General features: G+C 44.8%; 1 protein-coding gene across 1 annotated transcript; it reads right to left on the bottom strand.

The window, feature by feature from the left end:
- Window positions 1-1,782: 1,782 nt before the first annotated feature.
- Window positions 1,783-24,745, bottom strand: ADRA1B (adrenoceptor alpha 1B). The gene is made up of 2 exons (XM_029583634.1): window positions 23,506-24,745; window positions 1,783-3,812 (listed from the first exon to the last, which is right to left on the bottom strand). Exons 1-2 carry the CDS (start codon window positions 24,458-24,460, stop codon window positions 3,241-3,243), a joined length of 1,527 nt encoding a protein of 508 aa, XP_029439494.1. The 5' UTR covers window positions 24,461-24,745; the 3' UTR covers window positions 1,783-3,240.
- Between the last annotated feature and the right edge of the window lie 1,299 nt (window positions 24,746-26,044).

Here is a 26,044-nt window from a genome sequence, read left to right as displayed (position 1 = left end):
AGTTTTTTTTTTTAAATTTTAGATAGATTCTTTTTCATTCTTAGGAGATAATTTTTAAATGAGTTGTCCGCATAAATGAAACATAACTATCCTAGCAATTTTCAAAAGCCATTTACTCGAGTAAAGCGCACTTATGCGAGTAAATCCTATGAGCAATTCAATGGCATGCATTGTAGCAATTTCAAAAGCCAGCTTTCTCAAGTTAAGTGCATTTACTTGAGTAAAACCCAGTTTTATGCCTGTAAATGCCTTTAAAATAAATGCATATGCACGAATGGACAGAAGCCAGAGTTGAAAGCCTTGCTGGTTGGCACGATTGCTCACTTTTTAAACTCGTGCTAAATCAACCCCTCTGCCATGATGTCTCTAATATATGTGCATGTACTTTGGCAGTGCCACTGAGCCAGTATAATTTGCCCTCTAGTGTCTTCCTGTCCCAAATATGTAGACCAAGTTTTTCAGCAGCCTCCTCTGACCAGGGTCATGCATTGCAGACACTGGGAAGATACAAGAGTTCTTAGATAATCTAAAGAAATGGGACAGAAAAAGCATTTAGTTATATAACTACAAACTCTTTGGCATAACCTTTAAACTAGGACTTGCGAGACAGAAGGGGCCTTGAAGATGCTGGTAGACAGCCAATGTAAAAACACAGAGCCTGCCAGAAGTTAGCAAGACAGCGATGGTTTTTATCTACATACTTGAATGTATAAAAATGATAATTAGTAGGAAAAGAGACTGAAATTATCTTGTCCTTTTCATATTGATTATGGCTACCACAGTACGGGAAAGACAGAGTTCAAAGAAGAGCCACAAAGACTGAAAGAGAATTATAGTATTTATAGCACATAGAGAGTCTAAGAAAACAGTGACTGTAAACTGTAGACAGTGATATTGTGGAAGCATTTTAACAGGACTCAATGAAATTTTACGTCGCAGGTTCTCCAAAGGGCATGCAGCAGACGGAACCAGGGGGTGTGAGTTGAAAGAGATCAAAGATACATGCAGCTTAAGATCCAAGAAGGCATTCTGCACAGTAAGCATAGTTAATAAGACTCTGCAATAGTTCACTGTTAAATTGAAACGAAGAAATTCCGGTGCTGATTTTCAAGCAAAAGATGGGTTTCTTTGTAACCTTTAAGGGCGCAAGAATAAGAACGAATGAAAGCCATAATTTACGATGACTGTCGATGCCAGAGATAAGGAAGGTTGAATGCAACAATCTACATTTCAGCCTAAATGCCAAATTGCTTTTAGATAGCAATTTAGGCATTTACCTGACTGAAAATTGCCTTCCTCTGATGCGACTAAAAGCATATGCAGCTTTCATGGCACATGTGATTTTAGCTAAGGGTAGATGAGGCAGTTCTGTGGGCATTTTTAGGTTGGGAGAGGAAAACCACTCAAGTGCATTTGATTTCCCAGCGTCCACGCGTTATTTTGCTGCCACTCAGATAAACAGAAGGTGCAAAGCATGCAGATGCTTTTAACATGGGGCACTTTGCGCCTGCTAATTTTTAAAGAGAAACAACTCGAGCCCAACCACTACTGCAGCTTTGTCTGTACCTGTGGGCTTTGCACCTGCTTTATGGCAAGTGCAGAGATTTCAAAATGAAGTCCCTGCACTCCGCCCTCCTCCGCCCAAGCCTAGCCTGGCCACAGTGGGGGTCGGCAGTTTTCCACTGATGATGTCACCCAGATAACCATACAGTAACCCCAAGCAGAGATCATTTGAAGATTGTCCTTCCCCTGCTTATTTTTGTTCTGTCATTATATGTCACTGTTTGAGCAATACTCGGTTTATTTGCCCAGTGACCAGAAAGCTCAAAGCACAGGCTCCCAAGTCAGGCCTTACCCCTGTGTAGTCCACTAACTACTTGGCCATTGGTTTGACAATAAATACTGAACAGGGAACAGGAGAAGAGAAAGAAGTTAGGCCCATGCCAAACTGTATCGAACAGCTCTTCAGTTTGTTATCAAGGACACAAGACAATAAGGGAGAAACGATCGGTGAGATACTGCATGACAGAGCACGATGAGAGCCAAAATAACCAGCATTTACTAGTACCAGGCTTCAATTAAAAAAAAAGTTTTAAACGAAATGGTAAATTAGTTTTTATTAATACTGACATTATTTTCAACTGCTAAAGTGCTAATGTTCGGTGAAGTAACATTGACATTTTATAGACAAAACAGGGAAGTATGAGAGAAACCCAGTGCAGCAGGTGACTCTTTTGTGTTCAGACTATCTGATACATGATGCACACGTACCTGCAGAAGAACATACTCATTCGTACGTAGACTGGCCCCTTGTACCTGCTTATAGATGCACACATACAGCACAGAGGAAATGGGATTGCTGAGAGGTTATGAGGGAAACCGCAACACCAGCGGATTCTCCTACACACAAAAACATGCATTCAGCCATGTCAACATACTCCTGTGTAAACACGTTCCTACATGAACATTTAACAACACAGAGGCAATGGGAGTGCTGGGAGGCCAAACTGGCTCACCTGCCCTCATTCTTGCGTACACAGACATATATGAAAATGGATACTGTATATACCTACCCTCATCAACCCGTGTACAGTACACACAGGGAATACACACATGCATCCCATACTTACTGGGGGGTTTTTTTGTTAGTTGTTCCCCAACTTCTTGCTGTTGAATTTGAGTGAATGAGTTGCTAGGGGTCATGTATCGGGCCTTTCTGTTTCAATATGTTATGGTAGGTTTCAGTGAGAGGATCACAAGATCAATGTAGTGAGGTGAATGGTTTTGTCAGGCAGCACCCGTGCATGGTAACATCAATGAAATAAAATATACCTGGTCAGCTTATTTATAAAGCACCTGTACTTTTCATATTTGCAGGTGCTTTATAATCTTTATGTTTAAAAAAACAAAACAATAGTTAAGTTACAGGGAAAGGAAGTGGAAGCATAGACTCTATCCCACTGAGAATGGCAGCTCAATCTGACTGACTAAATGCCTCCTGGTGCTCTGCAATGTATGCATTTAGTGGTATGATCTTATACCTCTAATTATTACAGTCCTGGGGTTTGCTAGTCGTGTGCCCTGAATTCCCATTGTCCATTGGCAGAATAAAGAGACTTTCCTCCTTATAGAGGTGGAGAGCACACGCCAGGCGGTACAGAAAGTTCAGACTTTTCACTTTTTTTTTTAAATCACAACTACACCCGAGATAGTTTTCATTGGATTACGAATGCTAGTCCTTTAGAATTTGCTTGTTCTGCAGCCAGTATCTCTTCTGACTTGAGTCTGGTGATCTAATGTGTCATACTTTGCTCCATAGTCTTCCCTGTCAGATGTTTGGTGGTCAGTTCTATGCCCATTGTGCTCCGATAGGATCTGAAAGTGACAGAGGTTGCACGTGTCCTTCTGACCCTGCAAGGGCGGATGTGGGCTTTTCATGGAATCTGAATGCTCCCAGTATTGGAAAGTCCCCATCTCCACTTTGGGCTGGGTGATTTTACTCAGGTAGCTGGGACTATGGGTGGCCGAGGCCAATGTCCTCTGGCTTCCGTTTAAATAGCTTGCACTGTCATCCAGCGAGTCCTTCCTGGAATGGTCGAATGAGACGTGGTTCCAGCTGCGGCAGTGGTAGGCCCACCATCCTGGCTGCTTCCGGCGGTGGCACTGACACTTAAGGATGCGAATGAACGCTCTCTTGAACTCTTTACTGGAACATGGGTAAATGATGGGGTTGATGCAACTGTTGAAGTAGCCAAGCCAGAAAATGATCTTTGAAAGCATTGGGGATGGTTTCATCACAGAAAATAATGACCCTGAAAGAAAAAACCAGAAACATTTTTAAATGCTGATAATTTACAAGTCAGAACCAGCTGGGGGCTCCCATTAGATCTCCTTAGGGTGAGCATCTGCTGTCATAGAAACATGGTGGTCCATATTCAGTCACTGGCATTCAGTGCTACAGCTGAATTATTGAATATAGCTGGCTATCTTAAAAATAGCTGGATACGTTTGTCTGGCTAACTTTAGGACAACTGTTCGGCATGACCAGAGTTAGCCAGACATCTTAGCCAGCTCTCCTAACTCCTCCCAGAAATGCCTCCCCCCCCCAAATACATGTGGTATCTGACTAAATTGTAGCTGGATAAGTGCCCCAAAATATTCAAAACTTGACATTTAGCCGGATAACCTCTGAGTTATCTGGCTAAATGCCTCAAATAAGGGCCTCATGATGGCAGAGAAAGACCATTTGGCCTATCTAATGTGCCCATCCCCACCAGCTTTACAGTCCCTACCGCTCCCTCAGAGATCCCCCTTGCTTATCCCGTGCTTTCTTCAATTCAGATGTTGTCCTTGCTTCTGTTATCTCCCCAGGGAAGGCCGTTCTGTGCTCCTTCAGGTAATAAAGAATAGGCAAGGCAGATCTGCTTACATTTCAACTCTAGTGTGAAAGAATTCTGGAAGTTTCTCATTATGAAAGATTAAAAAAAATAAAAATAAAAAAAAGAGTTGGTCAACCTGGACTGACTCACCTGTTCAGAGGTTTATACCTTCATCCAGGTATTTACAAGTTTTCCTATTCACTTTTCTGCCTCTAAGTTACTTTTGCCATCTCTTTCGCTTACTTTCCTGATCTGCATTTGTCACAAGGGCTCCACACAATGATTTTGTCCAGAGCACGCAAACCTTTAATCATCATCATCATCATTGTTTATTTATCAGACTTTAAACCGAAGGCGAAAATGAAAGGAGGAAGAAAAGGAAAGCAAGCAGAAGAGCTGACATTCATGAAGGGATCTTTTATTTATACAGCTTAGTTAGTGGTTACTGTGAACATAGAATGATAACTCAGCTAACAGTTAAACTTAGAGCTGTCAACCCAAGTCCCTGCTATCATGAGATGTTAGTTCGATTCTTGATTACTGTCTCCCATCTCGGTGCAGACTGGTGTTTGCCTTTGAACTGTATTGGGATAGGAAATGAAAAGTGTAAGGAAATCACATGCTGACATGGAGCTATGTGGCATTACTGTAAACCACAGAATGACAGCTGAAACCTTCATTATACTGAGCACAGAATGACAGCTGAGTCAGTGATTACAGGGTTCCTCAGTGGTTACAATGAGCACAGAGTGAGGGCTCAGCCAGAGACTGCACTGCGTGTGGAATGACAGCTCGGCTACAGACCGCACCGACTGTGGAATGAGAGTTCAGTTAGAGACTGCACTGAGGGTGGAATAGCAACTCAGCCAGAGACTGCACTGCGTGTGGAATGACAGCTTGGCTACAGACCGCACCGACTGTGGAATGAGAGTTCAGTTAGAGACTGCACTGAGGGTGGAATAACAACTCGGCCAGAGACTGCACTGCGTGTGGAATGACAGCTCAGCTACAGACCGCACAGACTGTGGAATGAGAGTTCAGTTAGAGACTGCACTGAGGGTGGAATAACAACTCAGCCAGAGACTGCACTGCATGTGGAATGACAGCTCAGCTACAGACCGCACTGCGTGTGGAATGACAGCTCAGCTACAGACCGCACCGACTGTGGAATGAGAGTTCAGTTAGAGACTGCACTGAGGGTGGAATAACAACTCAGCCAGAGACTGCACTGCGTGTGGAATGACAGCTCGGCTACAGACTGCACCGACTGTGGAATGAGAGTTCAGTTAGAGACCGCACTGAGGGTGGAATAACAACTCAGCCAGAGACTGCACTGCGTGAGGAATGACAGCTCGGCTACAGACTGTACCAACTGTGGAATGAGGGTTCAGTTAGAGACCGCACTGAGGGTGGAATAACAACTCAGCCAGAGCCTGCACCAAGTGTTGACTCATGGCTTAGCCAGTAGTTACGCCAAGCTCCTAATAAGAGCTGTTGTATATGTGTGCATCTGGAATGCACATATAATGAGCACTGTGCTACTTGCCTGTCTCTGGAATGAATGTAGCATGTGGACTGCTCTAAAGGTCTTATTCTGGAATGCACATAGTTCGTGTCCCGTCCTACATGTCTCTCAAGGAATGCACACTTAATTTATTGCTGTTGAAGAGCTGATTTTTCTGATCTTGCTGGAATGTTTCATTTTAACTTGTGTTAAAGTATGTGGATGCAACATTTTCTCCCTTTTAAAAGAAATCCATACCCTTTTTGTATTCTTCAGTGTTTTGCAATGTAATCTCACATAGCAAATAGTAATATTCACCACATAGTCAGTTGTTTTGAAGCTGTGTAGGTTGCTCCCTAGCTATTTCCATATTCCCTCAGAGCAGACATGATTGTGCTACAAATTTTCTTGCTTGCCTTGGGATCTGATTGTTCCACACAGTATATGTGACATCACAACCAAAAAAGCAAGCATGAGGCGCGTTGTTATTTTTTTGGTAACGAGACTGAGCTGGTTCTAGAATTTCAGGGACTTGCCTAGGAGAATTTAAAAAAATAATGACTTCACAAGACAATTTATCTATTCTTTTTTTTGGGGGGGGTTTTGGCATATTCTTCTTGCTCCTTTGGACTTTCAGCTCAATTGGAACTGGCACCATAAACCATTATTTACGTTTACCTTGGGTTTTCCTCCATCTGTCTAGCTCATCCATCATAGCCACAGTCCTTTGACTGAAAGGCATGAACACAGCTCCCTTCAGGAGCCGGCAAAAGTGCACTCTTGAGCCATTCAGTAGATGTTGATGCCTTAAGGGGGGGGGGGGGGGGGGGGGGGGAGGGCTCTCTTTTTCCAGTGGTTTATGAAGTCTGTCTCTGTAGCATCTCCAACCCCCAGCCAGCCCTGAAGAGCAGAAGCTGGACTCGGGAACTGAACCCGGATCTGTGATGCGGCCAGTTTTTAATTTTTGGTCCAGCAGTTTCCTCCTGCTCCTCAGGTTTCCAGCTCACTCAGAACCAGACTCCATAAGGCAACTGCAGAAGTTTTCCTTTATTTTATACCCAACTCTCCTATCTCATTGCAATGACAGTCCTCGGCCAGGGGCCAGGCACAGGACACTCTCTGGAACCCTGCAGTTGTGGGCCCTAAATCTGGTCACTGTGTGGTCGTCATTGCTCAATGACTGGGACACCCTCTCCCCCAGGCTGCCTGCCTGTTCTTTCTCCCTCCCAAAGTCGAAGCCCCCCTGAGACGGAAGAGGTGGCAGGCGGGGGGCGGGGCAGAGTGCACAGCGTGGCCCTACTAACCCAGAGCAGGCACAGGTGCTTTGGCTGTAAATGAAGTGGCAACCGCATGCAGGAGTCACTGTTGCTGCCAGAGGAAGGAGTGGGGAGAGCTGTGGCAGAGCAGAGCTGAGCCCGCTGCTACAGGAAGGAGCTCTTCCAGAGGTCTTCCAAAGCTGTTGGAGGGAGCCAGCAGGTGGCAGAGGCAGGTTTTGCTTAAAGAGAGCCCAGGCATCTGCAGCCCTGCTGGTGGGCAAAGGGAAGAATGGATGTGAGGTCAGGGAAAAGAGAAAGAGAGGTGGATGTGAGGCAGAGTGTGGAGAGGGGGGATATGGGGAAGGGAATGTTGGGCAGAGGGAGGAACTATGAGGCAAGATGGAAAGAGGGGGAGAAAGCAAGAGTTCATGTGTGGTAAAAGAGGAGGGAGAGGGAACACTGACCCAGCACTGGTTATGTTCATATATTTCCTTGCAGGCACAGCACATTTTTGGAGGCAGGTGCCCCCCTCCTCCTCTGCCTTAGGGGTGCCTCAGAGGTAAATCTGGTTTGTGCATCCCCAGCCCTAGCCAGCCTGGGGGACAGAAGCCTGCCACAGCGGTTGAACCCCTGCTGCTCCTTGTGACAGTGCCCAGAACTTGCCTCAGAGCCACCGGGCCAGCCCAGCAGGACAAACGTTTGAACTGAGAAAAACTGTGTATCACTATCTGAAATCTGTGCTATTAAAATAATGGCAAGAAAGGAAGCATTTGAAATCTCGGTGAAGAGGATGACCCACCAGAATGTTTCTGGATAGCTTGTGGACCTCAACTGGTTTATAATGAATAAAAGTAAAATCTGCATTTCCTTAGCTCTATAGCAGAGACTGGCAAGGGAGTGAAAGCCTCCAAAACCTTGGGTTCAGCTTCACAAATGAAATAGAAAGCAGAAAGGAAAGTAGCAGATCCCTTATTCATTTCTTGCAGTGGGCTGGGGTGTGTGGAGGCTGCCAGCTAACGTCCGAACCTGTGTCTGTCACTGCTGCTAGAAAAAACGTTGCACTATCATGACAGCTTCCCCATAGTAGCCAACAAATGGAATTTCTAGCAGGAGAGCCCAATATTTTCTCATGGAACAGTAGGAATGCTAGCCAAACCCTTTGAGCCTCTGTTATCAGTGCATGCCTAAACCACTCCTAGTCTGGTGCGTAGCCTCAGATGTGTGACTCCTAATCCAAAGCTTAAAGCCAGGAGCTTGCTCTGTGACTAGACATCCAACCCCAGATTAGTCTTCTGAGGTTCTGCATACCAGAGTTAAAATAAAAGATGTTTGTGCAGGTTGAGAATCCTAACAGAGAAGCAATTAACGTGGGGGAGCATGGATTTTCAGTTGCTAACCAAGTTTCTGATTAAAAACATCTTGGGCCCTATTTAAATTAATATTTCTAAGAACATCATGACTCCACATGCATACCAGTGAGCATGAAATTTCCACAAATAAACACAAAGCTGCAGATGGATGGGCATTGCAACACTAAATCTGGATTTCTGTTAGTCTTTTGTTCAGACAATTTATGTTTTAGATAATATTTAACATGGAGATTTCAATGAATTTCTACAGCAGATCAGACCCAATTTAAAGAAGAAAGTCTCTTGTCCCATTCAGAAGACTCATGAACAAAATGAAAAGCCTGAGAGTGGATCCCAGGCTGCTGAATTGGATTACAAATTGATAGACTGACAGATGACAGAAAGTAGTGGTAAATGGAACTTACTTTAAGGAGAGAAATGTGATAAATGGAGTGCCTCAGAGATTGGCTCTGGGCCCAGCTCTGTTCAATATCTTTGTGGGTGTTACTGTGGATGGCATTAAATTCTGCAACAGAGTGGACTCACCTGAAGGAGTAGAGACAATGAGAAGCAATTTAAGCTCAAGGAGTAGTAGATGGTTTGACAGCTGTGATTCAGTGCCAAAAAGTGCACGATGGGGGATGAAAGACTGATATGCACAGGCTCGGCACCACTGTGTGTGCAAACTGTGCAATTGCCCGGGGCGGCACTCCAGGTGGGGTGGCGCTGGGAGCAGGGAGAGGCCCGTGTTGCCACCAATGGACCTGATTCCATCAGTGGAAGAACTTAGCTTTTTCTGCCGCCGGTGGTGGATCGGGTCCACCGGAGGCAGAAAAAGCAGGAAGCAGTTTCGTATTGAGGAGAGGGGGGGCAAGGGGCATGTTACTTTATTTATTTATTTATTTGTTGAGTTTTATATACCGTCATTCGGTAGAGCCATCATAACGGTTTACAAAAATATACATTTTTCTTAGCAATTGTGTAACAGAAAAAAACAATGTGAACGTTATACATTTTCTTAGCAATTGTGCAACAATAAAAATCAAAATATAAAAACTTTGACCGCGCACAGCAGTAAGATCGGCGGGGCCATTGTGCAACTCATCCCATCATGGCCAGAAGAAAAATTAACGTTCAGGTGCCCCTCTTCCTTCCTGCCTGCGCAGCCCCGGAAACAAAACATTGCCGGAGCTGCACAGGCAGGAAGGAGGAAGAGCATCGGCCACATGCAGAGGAGCAGTAGATTTAGTAGCAGGGATGCTGTGAGTCCCACTTCGCAGTGGCCCAAGAAAATCAGGGCTGCCGCAGAACACATCCTGCAGCGACCTGCGAAGAGAAGGCCAAGAGGTGAGAGAAAGGCTGAAGCCCTGTAGAATGTGTGTGTGTGTGTATGAGAGTGAGTTGAGAGATTGTGTGTGGGACTGAGAGCCTGTATGATCAGATAGACAGCATGTGGGAGCCTCTGTTTGTGTGTGTGTGACAGCATATGAGAGTGAGAGCCTGTGTGTTTGTGAGAGAGCATGTATTTGTGAGAGAGCAGTGTGTATTTATGTATGAGAGAGAGCATTTGAGAGTGAGAGCTGTGTGAGAGAGACAGCATGTAAGTGTGAGAGCCTGTGCCTGTGTTTGTATGTGTGAGACAGCGTGCGAGAATGAGAACCTGAGTGTGTGTCTGAGGGAAGAAAAGAAGAAGACAGATAGATAGAAAAGAAACAGAAAAAAAAGAGACCCTGTAAAAGGAATTGGCAAAAGACTGAAAAAGGGAAGGTGGGGAAAAAAAAGCCTGTGACCAACCAATTAGAAAACTAAGATCAGACAGCAAAGGTAAAAAAAAAAGAAAATTTTTTTTTTAATTTTTAGTGATTGGCATATGTTATCTTTGGGAATGTGCAAGAGTAGCAGTTTCTCTAAGCCGATCTCACAATGTATGAGATCAGCATGGAGGAACTGGAAGCCCACTGGGCCTGCACAGAGGAGGCAGCAGGAAGGCTTCAGTGCCAGTAGCAGTGATTGGTGCCTCCCCAATAGCCACACGGCTATTGGGGAGGCATCTCTCTCTCTCTCTCTCTCTCTCTCTCTCTCTCATTCCAACCTGCCAGCAGCTGAAATGAAGATGACGCTGCTGGTAGATCCCAACCAAAGAGAAGCTGGAGATGCCTGCGGGTTTATCTGAGAGAGAGCGTATGTGTGTATGAGCTTCTATGTGTGTGTGTGTATATAAGAAAGAGAGGAGAAAGTTTGTGCATCCCTCTTCCACTAATCCATGACGATCTCGGGGTGACTGGAAATGAAAGTTCCCAGGTATGGAGAGCGTGAATTTTTAAAATCCTTTTTAGTTTTATTTTTCAGGTGTAATTTGCTGTGTCTGCTGTTTTGAAATATTGTATTGGTGTTTGCGACATTAAAAAAAACTTGCATATGAGTTTTAAATTATTTGATCTTTTATTTATCAGCTTTGAAATACTAGTATGTTTCTAATATTATGATTATGTATTTATTTTATTTCTTGATTTTTTCATTTGATGTTTAAGGAATGGTGATGGTTCTGTGTTTTCATTGTTGCACTGCATAGAGAGTCTGGCTTCTTGTGGTTTCCAGTTCAGGTTTTGTCACATTTGTATTTATGGTTGCTCTATTCTGTATTTGGTGAGGATCTGTTTATGTTCTGCGTGTGTGACTGGGGTGAGGCATTCTCCTAATAGGAAGTGTGTTAGCGTTTTAAGGCTTTCAGAGTCAAGTCCACACCCAACACACATCACAATAGGTCTAATACCATAAGGGTTCCAGGTGGGGTTTTTTTGGCAGGGATTTCTGGTTGGCATCACAGCAGTGCATGTAAATATAATGAAAGTGATATTTTTACCTCAGAATACTGTATTTTGATATTTTTCATGTAAAATATAAATGCATAACTTTTAACTGTGTGTGTGGAATGGGGGGGGGGGAGGGGCTAGTATTAGTTTTTAAAGTTTGTATCACTGGAAGGAGCTGGGCATTTGTTTTTTTTTGGTAGGCCCGGGACAGAGAATGATGGAACGGTGGGGGGGCGGGGAGGGGCAGCACAGTAATAGTTCTTACAGAGCAGCAAAAAAGCTAGCATGTGCATAAACTGGGAGAGAGACCTTGGGTTGATAGCGATAGTGTCCAACAGTCTGAAGGTGTCAAAGCAAGATAACAAGGCGATGGCTAAGGTCAGAGGGAGGGCATAACTGGCAGGAAAAAGGAGGTGATACTCAGGGGCGGATTGGCCTATCGAGGGATCGGGCATCCCCTGGTGGGCCGGTCTTCATCTGGAATCCGCCACTGGTGATACTACCCCTAGACAGGGCAATTGGTGAGGCTTCACCTGGAATACTGTGTTCAGTTGTGGAGACCATATCTCAAAAAGGAAAAGAACAGGATGGAAGTGGTCCAGAGAAAGAGAACCAAAATGGTGTGGGGTCTGCACTAGAAGGACCTAAATATGTACCCCTAGGGGATAGGAGAGATAGAGGAGATTTGATAAGGCTTTCAAATACCTGAAAGAAATTAATGATGCACAAAAATCAAACCTTTTCCAATGGAAAGGAAGTTGAAAAACTAGGGTCATGATATGAAGCTCCAAGGAAGAAAACTCGAGAAAATATAAGGAAACATTTCTTCATGGAAGGGATGGTGGATGCATGGAGTGCCCTCCCGGAAGAGGTGGTGAAGACAAGAAAGTTAATGGAATTCAGAAGGACATGGGACAAACTGAGGATTCCTATTGGCTAGAGAGTAGAAATGAAGAGATGGGGTAACCTCTGTTACACTTAAAATTAACATTTCTAATCGGAGAACCTGCATGGGGATAGCCTACATGAAGCAACAGTTATTAACCTAAGCAACTTGCTGGGCAGACTGGATGGACCATTTTGGTCTTTATCTGCTGTCATTACCCATGTTACTAAGTTTTTTGCTGGAGTCTGCAGTATTTTGAGCAGCTGAGATTCCATCTCATGTCTCCAGAAAAGAAAACACAATAGAAGGTCAATATTTAGCAATGTGGCTGTGATGAGTGGCGTGCCAGTGAGCCCTTAGTGATGTGGCATAATTGACACAGCCTTGTAGGCGAACTTATAATTCCTACACCAACAGCTGGTGAACGTGCCCTTAAGCAAAACAGACTATACCAGCTGTTTCCCCTGCAAGTTGAGCCTTTGGGTTCTGACAGCCGGCAAAGCTTTGGTGGGTCTCTAGGGCGGTAGCAAAAGAAACAGTCCAAGGGTTCACCAGGATCAAGGCAGGCAGTAGACAGGGGATATTGGACACAGGTGAAAAGCAATTTGGTCATGTCCAGGTGGCAGACAAATGTGGTCAGGTCCAAGGCAAGAGGTCAATACCAGAAGATCAGGCCAGAGATGGACAAAGGCACATGAAGAGACACTGGACGAGACTGGAAGAAGGAGATAAAATGAGGCAGGCTGGGCAAGACACAGCTGGATGAAAAAGGCAGGACAAGTTTGGACAGGAACAATCAGGAACCAGGAATGCAGAAACAACATGCACTGAAAACCAAAGGCACATCAGGGGACCTGATGCTGAGGTGTCTGATGCTCCTCTGCAGGAACCTTAAATAAGAAAACACTGGTGATGTCATCATAGGGTGCTGTGGCTGTCTTCCTGCCACGTGCCTTTTAAGAACATGTTTGTCGGGCGCATGCGCACCTAGAGGGCATCAGAAGAGATAGCAGCAAATCAGTGTGAGGACCACGCGAAGCAATCTGCACAGTCCGAAGTGGCATCCCGACCACGGGAAGCCTTGGGCAACACCAGGATGAGTGAGTCAGCTCATGGGATCATCCCTTGAGCCAACGATCCTAACAGTGGCAAGGAGAAAATGTATACAGCTAAAGTTAGCTGGATAAATTATCATAGATGTTCAATGGAGTGCTGTGGATTAGGTATTGTTCTGAATATAGATGGATTAAATCCTAGTTAGCTAAATAAACTTTAGGGACTGCTCTCTGGCATGACCAGACTTAACCAAATAAATTAGCTAGCTGACTTTCCGGCGGGGGCCGTGCGTTCATCCAGGCAGAGGGAACCGTGGGCCGTTTTCGCCACTGGTTCCCTCTGCCTGGATGAATGGCCGTGCGATTTTGGCGCTCATGGCATGAGCGCCAAAATCGCACGGGCATCCATTCCGGCGGGGGCCGTGCGTTCATCCAGGCAGAGGGAACCGTGGGCCGTTTTCGCCACCGGTTCCCTCTGCCTGGATGAATGGCCGTGCGATTTTGGCGCTCATGGCATGAGCGCCAAAATCGCACGGGCATCCATTCCGGCGGGGGCCGTGCGTTCATCCAGGCAGAGAGAGCCGGAGGTCGTTTCGCCGTCGGCTCCCTCTGCCTGGATGGATGCCCGTGCGAAATCGGGAGGAAGGGAGAAGGGACTGCCGTAGCAGGCCCGAGCCTTGCTACTTTTTCGTTTTTTGGGTTTTTTTGCTTCGGGAGGAGGGGACCGGACGGGCTGCAGGAGTCCGGACTGGGGCTACACCGGAGACCGGACGGGACCAGGGCAGGTAAGCAATGTTTTTTACACTACACTACACTACACTAACTCCTACTAGGGGGAGGCGGTAAACTAACACGTTAAGGCCGCGGCAAAACAGCGGGTTACTGAGGAGATGGTATCAGTGCCCGTTACACTATCGGAGGGGAATAGCTAATTCCTTCATTATACAGCTTTTTCGTTCATTTACATGCTGGGTGCGGAAAGGGTTATGTGTCTATTTTAGGAAGCGCTAAGGACGCGTGAAACTGGAGACTGTATCGCTGGATCGCCTTACTTGTCTGTATTGTGCGCTCCCAGCACGTTACAGACGGGGAATCTTTAACTGCACGTTACTGTATCGACCTGCTTGTGCTTTGCTATTCCTGGAAAGCAGACATTTTCTAAATGGTGCTCTCCTGTCTAGGCACTAGCAATGCCTGTGTTCTGTGCGCACACACACACTGCCTCATTCATTACCCTGCCACTGCTGAGTAACTGAACTATTTTTACCCTGATAAAGCCATAAAGCAAATTTTAATAGACACGGCGCCGAAACATACTTCATAAATACATAAGTGTTTCCTCCCTCATTCTCCAGCTAGTTTCCCATAGCGGTCTGATAAGCAGACAACACAATTCTCTTAAAAGAGATTTACATTCCTGACTTGTTAAAAACATGAACATATAGATATTGGGGTGAATTTTCAAAGTATATGCACGCTTAAAATTAGAGTAAGCAGCTTGTTAAACATTAATATGCTATTTTATAAACATGGGTCTCGTGCGTACATTTCCGAGTGAAAAAAGGGGCGGTCTAGAGCCTAGAGGCGTTTCAGGGTGGGTCCAAGAAGCACATGAGCAAGTTGCTGTTTTATAAAAGACTTACCCCCTCCCCCTGCATTTGGCATCTTATTTACCTAATTTCACACTTAGGGGAGGGGGGAGTTCAGAGTGAAGATCTAGGAGGGCCTCAATGGCCTGATGGAGGTTTCAGCAAACCAGTGATGATTTCAATTGTGTGCAGGTTTAAAAATATACCGACCTCCATGCAAAAAAAAGGGTTTCACCTGAGCAAGTCACATTTTTTTGTGTCTGTAAATTATGCATGCATATATTTATAAAATAGGTAGGAAAAATACACACTATCAATGCATTGCAGATATTCATGAAACATAGAAATGACGGCAGAAAAGGACCAATGGTCCATCCAGTCTGCCCAGCAAGCTTCCCATGGTAGTATCTGCCATTCCATGCAGGTTACCCCCATGTATCCGTCAGTGCTGCTTGACATGCTTTTAAATAAATAAATTTTTTTTTTTTGAGGTGCGGTGACTAGAACTGCATCAGCACTCAAGATGTGGGCACACCATAGATTGATACCAGGCATTATTATATTCCCAGGTAGTTTTCCTATTCTTTTCCAAAAAAAATTCCTAACATTCTATTTACTTTTTGGCTGCCATCACACAGTAAGCTGAAAATTTTGATATGTTGTCCACAATGATCCAAAGATCCTTTTCCTAGATGTTAAGTCCTAATATGAAACCCAGCATTGTGTATACAAAGTCAGGGGAAAATAATCTTGCGCACATCACTTTGCCCTCGTCCACATTAAATTTCACCTGCTGTTTAGATGCCCAGTTGCCCAGTCTCACAATGTTCTCCTTCCGTTCCTCACACACAATTAGTTCATGTTTTAAAAACTTTGAATAATTGTGTCTCATCTGCAAATTTGATCACCTAGGTCATTTACTCCTTTTTCTAGATCATTTGTAAATATATTAAATGCTGGTCCCAGTGCTGATCCCTGAGGCACTCCACTATTGGGAAAACTGACCGCTCTGTTTCCTTTCTTTTAACCAGTTACCAATCCACGGTAAACCATTGCCACCTATCCCATGACTTTCTAACTTTCTGAAGAGTCTCTCATGTGGGACTTTATCAAATTCCTTATGAAAATCCAGGTACATTATAATTGATCGGCTCACTCGTATTCACAAATTCAGGGTTTAATTTGTGTGTGTGTTGGGGGAGGGGGAGGGGTGTGAACGGCCAGGAACACAGTTCCTGCATTTCTTTTCAGGCTCATGAGGTGGAGGGGGTGAGCCCAGGCACACTGCTCCCTAATTCAGCCCCTCCCCTCTTTTTCCTCCTCTCCCACCCACCTCTCCTCCTGTAGAGTAGGGAACGGGGTAATACTGAAGCACTCACTGCAGAGCAAAGGACTGACACAAACGGCTTGTGAATTAGCACAAGTTCGAAACTTGTGAGCAGTAGGTGTCAATCGTCAAAACTTCAATCCTGGCCTGAATGAAGAGCATTAGTTCTCACAACTATCAAATTGTGCTAATTTAACCCTTTTTTGTGTCCATTACCGAGGGCTTAATTTCTGGCAGAGCAACCCAGTGTTCTACCCTACCACCTTTATCTGGGTCCCGAGAAAGCAGAGTACAGTTGTCGGTGTATATCAGTTCTGGCTGCCCTGAGGAAACGGTAGTTGCATGAATAAGGAAACATACATGTATATGTTGGGGGCAGACATATGCATATTTTATGATATGCGCAGATTATAAAATTTAGTAAATGTAGTAAATCTTCATGTGGCAATATGTATAGAGCTGTTTGAAAGTTATCCTTCCTATGTTTAACAACAATTTGGGAATCCACTTCCATGAACATGAAGCAGACATTGCAATGATGCAAGGTTCTTATCTTTATGAAATTTTGTAGATGCTGGATTTTCTGTCTGATGCAGAATCTGACTGTAAACCTTTCATACTTAGAACTCACTATTTTACATTGTTTGAGTGAAAACAAAGACTGACTGAACTACTTGCTTTTTTTTTTGCAAACAACTGCTCAGGACTTTAGTGACTACAACAGGTAGGTTTAGAACAAACATAACATACATGATCACCCTAAGGAATTGCACAAATCGTTTTGTCTTCTATGAAAGAACTAGTTATGTAGGGCTCTAAATACTAAAGTGCATTAGCATTAATGCAAATATTAATGCACCTTAACATAATATACTTTTGTCCATTAGTCGGTGCATCCAAAACCAGGTTAGGATATTAAGATGAGCAGTGAGATTTCTGTTGTCTCTCTGCCTGCAACTGTTTTCTCTTGATTGCTCTTCCTGAATATGACTGTGTCAAAACCACATGCCTGGGGAGGGGGAAGGAGACTGTGAGTGCTATTATTTTAATGAATATATAGGCATTTTAATTTGATTTTAAGTATTCTAAATATTGTTTCTGATTGTGATTTTATATATCCTGTTGTTTTAATTGTTTTTATATTTTGTTGATTAACTAAATATTGTTTTATTATTATAATTATTATTATGTAAGTTTTATTGTAACCTGCCTAGTATTGTAGATAGTGGGTTATACATATTTTAAATAAATAAATAGTCTGAATTAGTTTGCGTTAATGCTAAAGCAGACTTAACTCAGCCTAAGGCAAAACAATATTAAAATTTTAAAATATTAACTGCCTTTACCACATCCTCTGGCAGAGCTTAATTGTGAGTTGAGTAAAAAAGAATTTTCTCCAGTTTGTTTTAAATGTTACTTACTAAATTCATGTAGGGTCCTCTACGCTTTGTATTTTTGAAAAATAACCAATTTACATTTATCCATTCTACTCGATTTTAGGAATGGAATAGAATCTATCATATCCCCCCTCAGCCTTCTCCAAGCTTGAACAGACCTGATCTCTTTAGCCTTTCCTCATAGGAGAGTCGTTCTATTCAGTTTATCATTTTGGTCGTCCTCTTTACCTTTTCTAGTGCAACTACATCTTTTTTGAGATACAGTGACCAGAATTGCACACAGTATTCTAGATGCAATCTCACCGTGGATCGATACAAAGGCATTATGACATTCTCCATTTTAGTCACCATTCCCTTTCTAATAATTTATAACATTCTGTTTGCTTTTGTGAATACTGAACTTTTAATGCAGAACAAATCTGGACCTATTATGATATATTCTTGTTACTGAATTTAAATACCATGTTAAAGAAATCTTATGAACCACCACCACTTAAACCAGGGTAACTGTTATATGTGCACCAGAGAAGTTTCATTATATTTCCTGTAAATAAATAACTGTAACTATAGGATTTTCAATATCTAGTCAATCCAAGAAGCACTTTCCTTCCAAATATAAAATTGTTTTCAGTACTTGAATAATAATATATGAACATACTGGATCTAATTTATTAAAGCCTCAAACCAGTTTTGATCTAGTGCAAAAGTTGCACCAGATGTATCAATTAAATATCCCATGGTTTTCAAAGGGGAAAACAGTGGTACAAAACTAGCCCAAATCTTTAATAAATTAACTCCTAGGAGCCTTACATAATACTTGTCTTTGTGTAACAGCATAGTCTGCTGTAGGTGTGACCCCAAAAGCAGGAGCAGGTTGTAAGCAGACGGGACTGGAAACCTTGAACTGTAGCAGGAACACAGTGTCTTCTGACTGTGATGGCCTCCTTCTCCTCAGGTTGCTTTATTTTGAGCTCTCGGGTTCTAGTGGATGACAGGACTTGGACAGGAATAGGAAAACCAAGGCACAAACGGAGGCAAGGATTGAACTCCAAACCAGGAATATGAAGGCGCCCAAAGGCGCAGGGCCAGACTGCTGCAGGAACTCAGGATACAGGAACAACTAGGACCAGGCAAGAACACAGGAGCAAGCAAGACCAGACAGAAACAAGGGTTGAACAGAGAGGTCAACATAGACCAGAAGGCCACAAATTAGGGCCGAGAAGGCCAGAGTCTAAGACCAAGACTCAGATGAAGCCTTGGCAAAGTGCAAATTGTGAGGCTGGAATACAGCCGATTCCAAACAGGCACATATTGGCCACCAACATGAGGTATAGGCTATAGAGCTGGGAGGACTAGGCAGATGTCCAAGAAGCCCACTGCTAGTGGGAGGCAAGAAAGGCCCAACGGCTACTCACACTTTGGACAGGAATTACAATCCAAGAATGGAATTTTTAATCCAGTGGTGCAAAGGGCCAATTTCAGCACCTGATCCAAAAACTGAAATGTAAGAATAAATGCATTTATATCTATTTTTAATAATTTTGTAGAGGCAAGTCTGAGCACGAACAGGAAGTTGCTACAATGTCTGTGCTTTGTTAAGGCACCAACACTGAAAATCCTAACAGCATCAAGAAACATAAAATAGACTTGGAAATGAACAGGGTGATTAAATTGTTTCTCTGTGTTTGTGCCTGTCCCAGAGGCTGCTAATCCATGCTGCAGATTGTGGAAATGGCTGTTAACTCATAATATGTTTCTCAGGATTGCATGATATGCAAATTTGGTTTGCAAGCATTTTTTTTAATGTTAAAGTTAGTATTACATAGCAGACTTTATTCCAAAAATACTTAATTAATGCTTCCCTAAGGTGTAGTTAAGTTTTGTCGGAAATTGCTGATTTATACAATTTTCCATTCCAAAATTAACTGTGAAGCTCACTAATGAGTTGAATTTCATGATTTTTCCACTGATTAGCAATTTTGCTTAATTTTTGCAGATGGTTTTGCAAATTGAAAATTTCACGCAGATAAAAAAATCATGTATGCTGTTTTTCCATGCATTATGGCATTTGTGAAGCTGTTTGCAGCTTGGTAGGTTGGTCTTCCAGTGGGAAGTATCAGTATTGTACATTCCGCTTCCCCTTCAAAGCAAGGCCCGAGTCTCTAAGCCTTGTCTTCCATGCTGTGCCCATGGGAAAGAAAAACTAAGTAATAAATCAGACATAATACCTGGCAATTTTCATTGCTGTGAATACTGGAAAGAGTTAGAAACTTAAAAAAAAAGAATTCTCACAATTTTTGGGACATGTGGTCTAAGATTGGTAAAAATAATAATAATAATAATAAAAAAATGTCACAAGTAGTTTAGGAAACTAGCAAACAAAGGTATTTTTGTAGGAACTAGAATTACTCTAAAAGGTAATTGGGATTTCCATGATCTTCTCCTTCTATATCTTGCATTTTACTTCGCTTAAGGATAAGCCCGGGTTGGGAAGTGTTGTCATCTCGATACAGAGCCTGCAAAGGATCAATGTGTGGCCATGGAAGGCATCTGCTTGTTCTTCTTGCTGCCTTCCTTGCTTCAGAGAATAATACCCTGGTTAGCAAAACAGCAGCTTCTCAGACTGCCCAAAGTGCCTATTTGGGGCACTTTTTGGCCAAGCGCTAGCTTCCGAGGTCTAGGCGGTGCTTCAGAAGTTGCTAACTAACCACTCGCCCCTCACCGTGGCGCTGTGTGGCGCCTGCCACCTCTGCAAAGGTCACCAGGCCTTGGCTTCATTGGGATGTCTCCATTCCCGGCGCTGGGCTTTATTACACCAAAGAGCAAGACCTTTCCTAACCCAAGTCCGAGGCGATTGTGTGTCTGAAATGCAATTTTCCAGGGACTGGGGACGATCAGAGCCAAATCCCACCTCAGTATTCATTGAAGAGGCAAATCCTGCCCAGCCCAGCCCAGGACACTGGGTAAAGTGGGCCCAGACTGGTCCATCCTGATGGGAGAGCCCCGGTGAGAGACAGGGAAGAACAGAAAGTGACAGAGAGGAGAAAAGGAAGTGGAAGATCGAGGAGAGTGAAAGGGAGAAGAAACATGATACTGAGGAGGCAACCATTGCACATGCGGGCGGTTTTTGTATTTTGAGAGGCCTGAAAAGTAAAAAAAAAAAAAAAAAAGAAAGCCCAGGCTTTTGTGAGCTGATGGCTGTTGCTTCCTTTCAGGCCGGGGACGTATATTTGGGGGTGAAAGGTCCCGACCGCAGTCAATCCCTCTTTAAAAGGGGAGCGGAACATTTCCGGGTTGGCCCTGTGAATAATGTTAGCTGGGCCGGCGGTCCGGAGCTGCTGCCCGGTTGACCTCCCCTTCTGATTCCAGCGGCGGGGAGAAGAAGGGCAGCGCCGATATTGCAGCAGATCTCACGAACCCGAATGGGTGGACGAGCAACACTTTCGGGGGAAAACCGATGCGCGGCTTCATTTCAACCCGCTACAAAAAGAGATAACCAAACTTGGAATGTGGATCCCACGCCACTTCGTATGGATTTTGTTTGATGGTTTCCAGTCCTCCTTAAGTTTGTATTTATGTTTGGAGGCGCTCTGTGGGTGCATTTTCTGATGCTTAATAAGGATCAGTCTATATATTGGTTAGCATAATGTCCTTAACCTCCAGCTTAGACGCTACTCACTAACGGGCTCTTCTAATTCATACAAAATCCTTGGGAAATAGGGTTCTTAATGTATAGATTCCAAAAGTTCGACCAGTGCTAGCACAATATTAGTAAGACCCGAATCGTATTTATTCTCCTAAAGCTACTTTAACTCCAAACTCAAGGCAGCGTTTCAGGAATTCCTCAGTTTCACTGGGAGGTTTTTGACCCCAAAGATTTCCAGATCTTGCCAAATGTTAATTAAACAGAGGGCACATAATGTCCAAATCTGTCTAGAAAAGATTAGTTGGGTTTGTGCTAAACGTGCGGCCTGACATTGTATTTATAGTACATATTTTCCACTATTGCCTTTATAAACACGGGACTGTTTTTGTAAGCCTCTTATAGGATTACGGTTTAAGCCTTTCTCTTATACTGTAGAAGAAAGGATGATATTAATTAGAGGAGCATGCAAAGTGCCTGCAGTCAATGAAGATCGGCTTTCGGCATCCTCTGAATGGTACTTAATTAATTTCCAGGGGAAACTATGAACACACAAATAAAAAATGATTTTTTTTTGTATACCAGTGTTTAGTTCAATTTATCACTTTTTTTTTGTTGTTTTCTAATTACAGATTTGCTCTGATTTAGCATTGGATTCTATACTGTACATCAGGACTTTGATGCTTTTATGCAGTTAACTCCCATAGCAGAGCCAACTGCAGAAAACCTGTATTATTAGCTAGCATGTGAAATTACAAAAGTCCTACTGCGCAGTTTATCGCGTACTCTTCATGGATAGTAATCACTATCAGCTTACAAGCCCCCAAAATCACCTTCTAGCTCCGGAGTCATTTGTTGGCCACAGAATCATCTTTACTGGTCATATAAACGATTTACTGGTCATGAGACCAATTTACTGCCTAGCACTTATCTTACTGGCCGGAGAGTACTTGCTAGTAGCCACAGGCTCACCGATTTGCCGCGGAATTGCTTGCTGAGAATGCGAGTGCACATTCAGGATCAGCCCTCGGAGACATCAGAGCAAGCTGAGGCTGTTCTGCTTCCAGACACAGCTTGTGGAAGGACGGAGGGATGCAGAAAGCACATTGCCAGTCACGGTCAGCCTAGTAAATCATTTTTTCAACATTGTTTGTTTATCCATAGTGCAAAAGCAGCCATTTCAAACACATTTTCTAGTACCGAATATACCTACATTACGTTACGTTTTCTGAAACCTTCTGTGCAAAGTCCTAGCAACACCAGTCGGGGCACTGTCGTGATAGCAGCGACATCTTTGAACCAGGAAACCAATAGTCCCTACTTGGCTCCTGATGCTCTAGTAAGAATGGTGCTTCCAATAGGGTGCACAAGTAATAATGCAGTAAGAACTGCTGCAGTGCAGAATGCTTGTCAACCAAGTAAGGCAGGCTGTCATTTCGAGTCACTGCCACCGAATCTAGCAAAAGTCAATGCACCCAGCAGCCCCCCTACACACTGTTGAACCCCTGGATTTCTGCAGAGGATTGTTATATCAGTGCTAAAGATGCAATCATAGACGATAATTAGGATAATTACACGAACTGTTGTTGGGGAACGTTTCTGCTGAGATTGCTGAACAGCATATGTTTTTGGTTTTTTTTTTTAGATAAAAGTTGAATATGCTGCGCCTGTCCATGCAGTTAGAAGCAGATTAAACTGAGTGTGAAAGCGTGTGCACTTAGCACCCTGAAACACATTCTGGCAAGCTCTGCGTGGCAGTCCTAGAATCCTGGCGGGAAATCGGCGGGGAACCCTTTTCCTAGCATGCTTGCCTTCGTGAAAGAGAATCAAGTTGCCAGAAAGTGGGTTACTTCTTCTTTCTGCCGCGAAGATTTTTCTGTTTTACAACGAAACCAGGGGAATCACCCAGCGCTACTGCTGAAACTGAGATGGGTTGCGAGCTTGACCCGGTTTGATCTACCTTACTAAAGCTTATTGCAGCGTGGGTGCAAAGAGGGAGAGAAACTCGAGAAAGAGACAGACGAGCGTTTTATAAGGGTGTTTTTTTTTTTTTTTTCGCAGCAGGACTTCCCTAGAGCTCTGTTCTTTCCCCACCGTTTATGGATGTGTGCACGTCGAATAATTTGCAAAGGCTTCTCGCGTCCTGGTTTGCTAACTTTTAAGCTTAGTTAGCCGGGCTTTCAGACCATCTCCATTCTACTACACTGCTTAGTTCATTAAGGCAATGAAAGTATTAGCGCGGGAATAGAGATGCACGGTAGCTAGCAAGACGTGATAGTTTGTAAACATGAAGAAAAAACAACTTACCAAGAGGCAGAGTTATGAAGAAGGGTAGCCAACATAGGACAAAGAACCCAACTACGATGCCCAACGTCTTGGCTGCCTTCTTTTCGCGGGAGAATTTAAGCAGTTTGAGCGACAAGGAGCCCCTGGGATGGTGGCCCCTGGTCTTGGAGCCCCTGAAGGAATCCTCGTGAATGTGCCTGTAGTGGATCCGTAAAGTCAGCTCTTGTGAATCGGACCCTTCCTTCATTTCCCCCGCCTCCAGGTTTTTCGTCGTCCTTTTGGCCACAACGTAGACCCGGCAGTACATCACCAGGAGGACAATCAAGGGGATGTAGAAGGAGCCCAGGGAGGAGAACAGGGCGTAGTAGGGCTCCTCGGTGATCCGGCACACTCTTTCGTCCTGGGGGGCCGGCTCTTTCCAGCCCAGCAGGGGCCCGACGGAAATGACCGTGGACAAGACCCAGACCCCCAGCAGGGCCAGCAGGGCCTTCTTGCGGGTCACGATGGTGGGGTACTGGAGGGAATAGCGCACGCCGATGTAGCGGTCGACGGAGATCGCGCAGAGGCTGAGGATGGACGCGGTGCAGCAGAGGACGTCCATGGCCGCCCAGACGTCGCAGAAGACCCTCCCCAGCACCCAGTGGTTCACGATCTCCCGGGAGGCGGAGAAGGGCAGGACGGTGAAGCTGAGCAGCAGGTCGGCGATGGCCAGGTTGACGATGAAGTAGTTGGTGGGAGTCCGCAGGTGCCGGTGGCAGGCGACGGAGAGGATGACCAGGATGTTCCCGACGATGGCGAAGAGGATGAAGGCTCCCAGGACCACGCCGACCGCCACGGCCCTGGGGAGGTCCGGGGGCTGCCAGGTGGCGTTGCCCGCGCTCTGGTCGGAGCCCTTGCCCCCCGCGCTCCGGTTGGCCAAGAGCAGCGTCTCCAGGAAGCCCGGGCTGGAGGAATTCTCGCCGGGAGCCGGATTCATCTTAAAAAGCCTCCCCCATAGCACCGGGCGCGCCGGGATCTCCTTGCTCCGCTCTTTACCTTAGGACCGAGGCACCGGCAGCCGGACGGAGCCCGGGTTCGGGTCCTAAATCCATGGGGAGAGCCGCTGGCCACGCACCGTGGAGTCTCCCCAGCGCTCATGCATGGCCACTTTCCAGGCTGCGCCCACATTAAGAGCCATGCACGCTCTGTACTCCGGGTCCTGAAGGAGCTGGGCTGCTGCTGCTGCTTGCAGGGTTCAGGTCTTGCCTCCTCCCCTCCTTCCTGCTCGGGATGCCGCCGCTGCCTTGGCTTTTTTTTTTTTTTTTGGGTGACAGCGTGGACGTCACAAGCCCCCGATGCCTCCGGGAGGCGCCAGGGGGCAGTGCAGTGCTGGACCCCCAAGTGCGGGGCGCCCCACCGAGGGTCGGGACCGGGTGCCAGAGAGAAATCCGGATCGGGAAAACTTTTGGTCAGAGAAAACTCCTGCCCTGGTTTGGAGGGGGGGCGTTCAACTTGACCCCGAAGTAACGCCACTGCACGGGATGATGGTTGAAGAACTTCGTTTCCACAAAGTAGGGCTTTCTGGCTAGAGACTATACCTGATTTTATTTTACACAACTAATGGTATTTGTAATTGTAAGTTAAATGGCATTTGGAAAATGCTTTCTTTTAATTTTATTGACTTGCATTCCTTTTTTTACAAAATGAAATAAACCATGACATCAGTGCCTATTGCTGGAGCCTTTAAGGCAGTGTTTCCTCTGTGTGCCTTCAGAGCAGATCAATGTGCCAGGGAAAAGTCACCACTGTCTGATGTTCAGATACAGGCCAGCAACTGGATTCTGCTCTCAGTACCTCACAGCAGTAAGAGCCACCAATGGTGGCTTTAAAACACCTAGGTGCTCTTATCTGAGATGGGTAATCGTGCAAGCCTCTGTTTCCTGGCTACAGCATGAGCCCCGGACTGTGGTAATTAATGGGCAATATGCAGGGCATGGATAGCCAGGCCCTGCTTTGTTTGGGCACACACAGTACCTCCTCATCTGCCCCCTCTGAGCGTCCTGCCTCTTTGGGAGAGTGGGCACTGAGCGGTGGATGTGACTCATTCTGAGTATTGGGAGCAGCAGTGCAGTGGAGAAGATCTGACAGCCACATGTGGCAGCCAAAGGTAACCAAGCTGGCTTTCTGCAGCACAGTGACTTCTCCCTACTCCTGCGCTTGTATGCAGGGGGAACTAGCCCACTGTGACAAGTTCATGTGTGTCTCTGCCCCCTGTCTCCCTTTGTTTTTAAAATTAGGAAGAGACTGATGGGGCTTTCAGTGCTTCCCTAACTCTGTGATCATACGAGTTCCCTCCACGTCTGTCTTGCCTGCCCCATGGAGGCTGGCATGCCACACAACATTTTTGTTACTCTAGGTGTGCCTTATGCTTAAAAAAGTTGGGAAACACTGCTTTAAGGTGTATATGTATAACTAAGTATGTATGTTATGGCAATCAAAAACTGTGAATTGAATTAGATAGAAATATGTCTGTAAACTAAACTGTTCTTATTGTATCTTGTTTTAGTGAGAAAACAATTGC

Source organism: Rhinatrema bivittatum, chromosome 18 (genome assembly GCF_901001135.1).
Source record: "Rhinatrema bivittatum chromosome 18, aRhiBiv1.1, whole genome shotgun sequence".
Classification (NCBI taxonomy): Eukaryota; Metazoa; Chordata; class Amphibia; order Gymnophiona; family Rhinatrematidae; genus Rhinatrema; species Rhinatrema bivittatum.
Note: the sequence above shows the minus strand (reverse complement) of the source record. Positions and strands in the feature narration are given on the sequence as shown.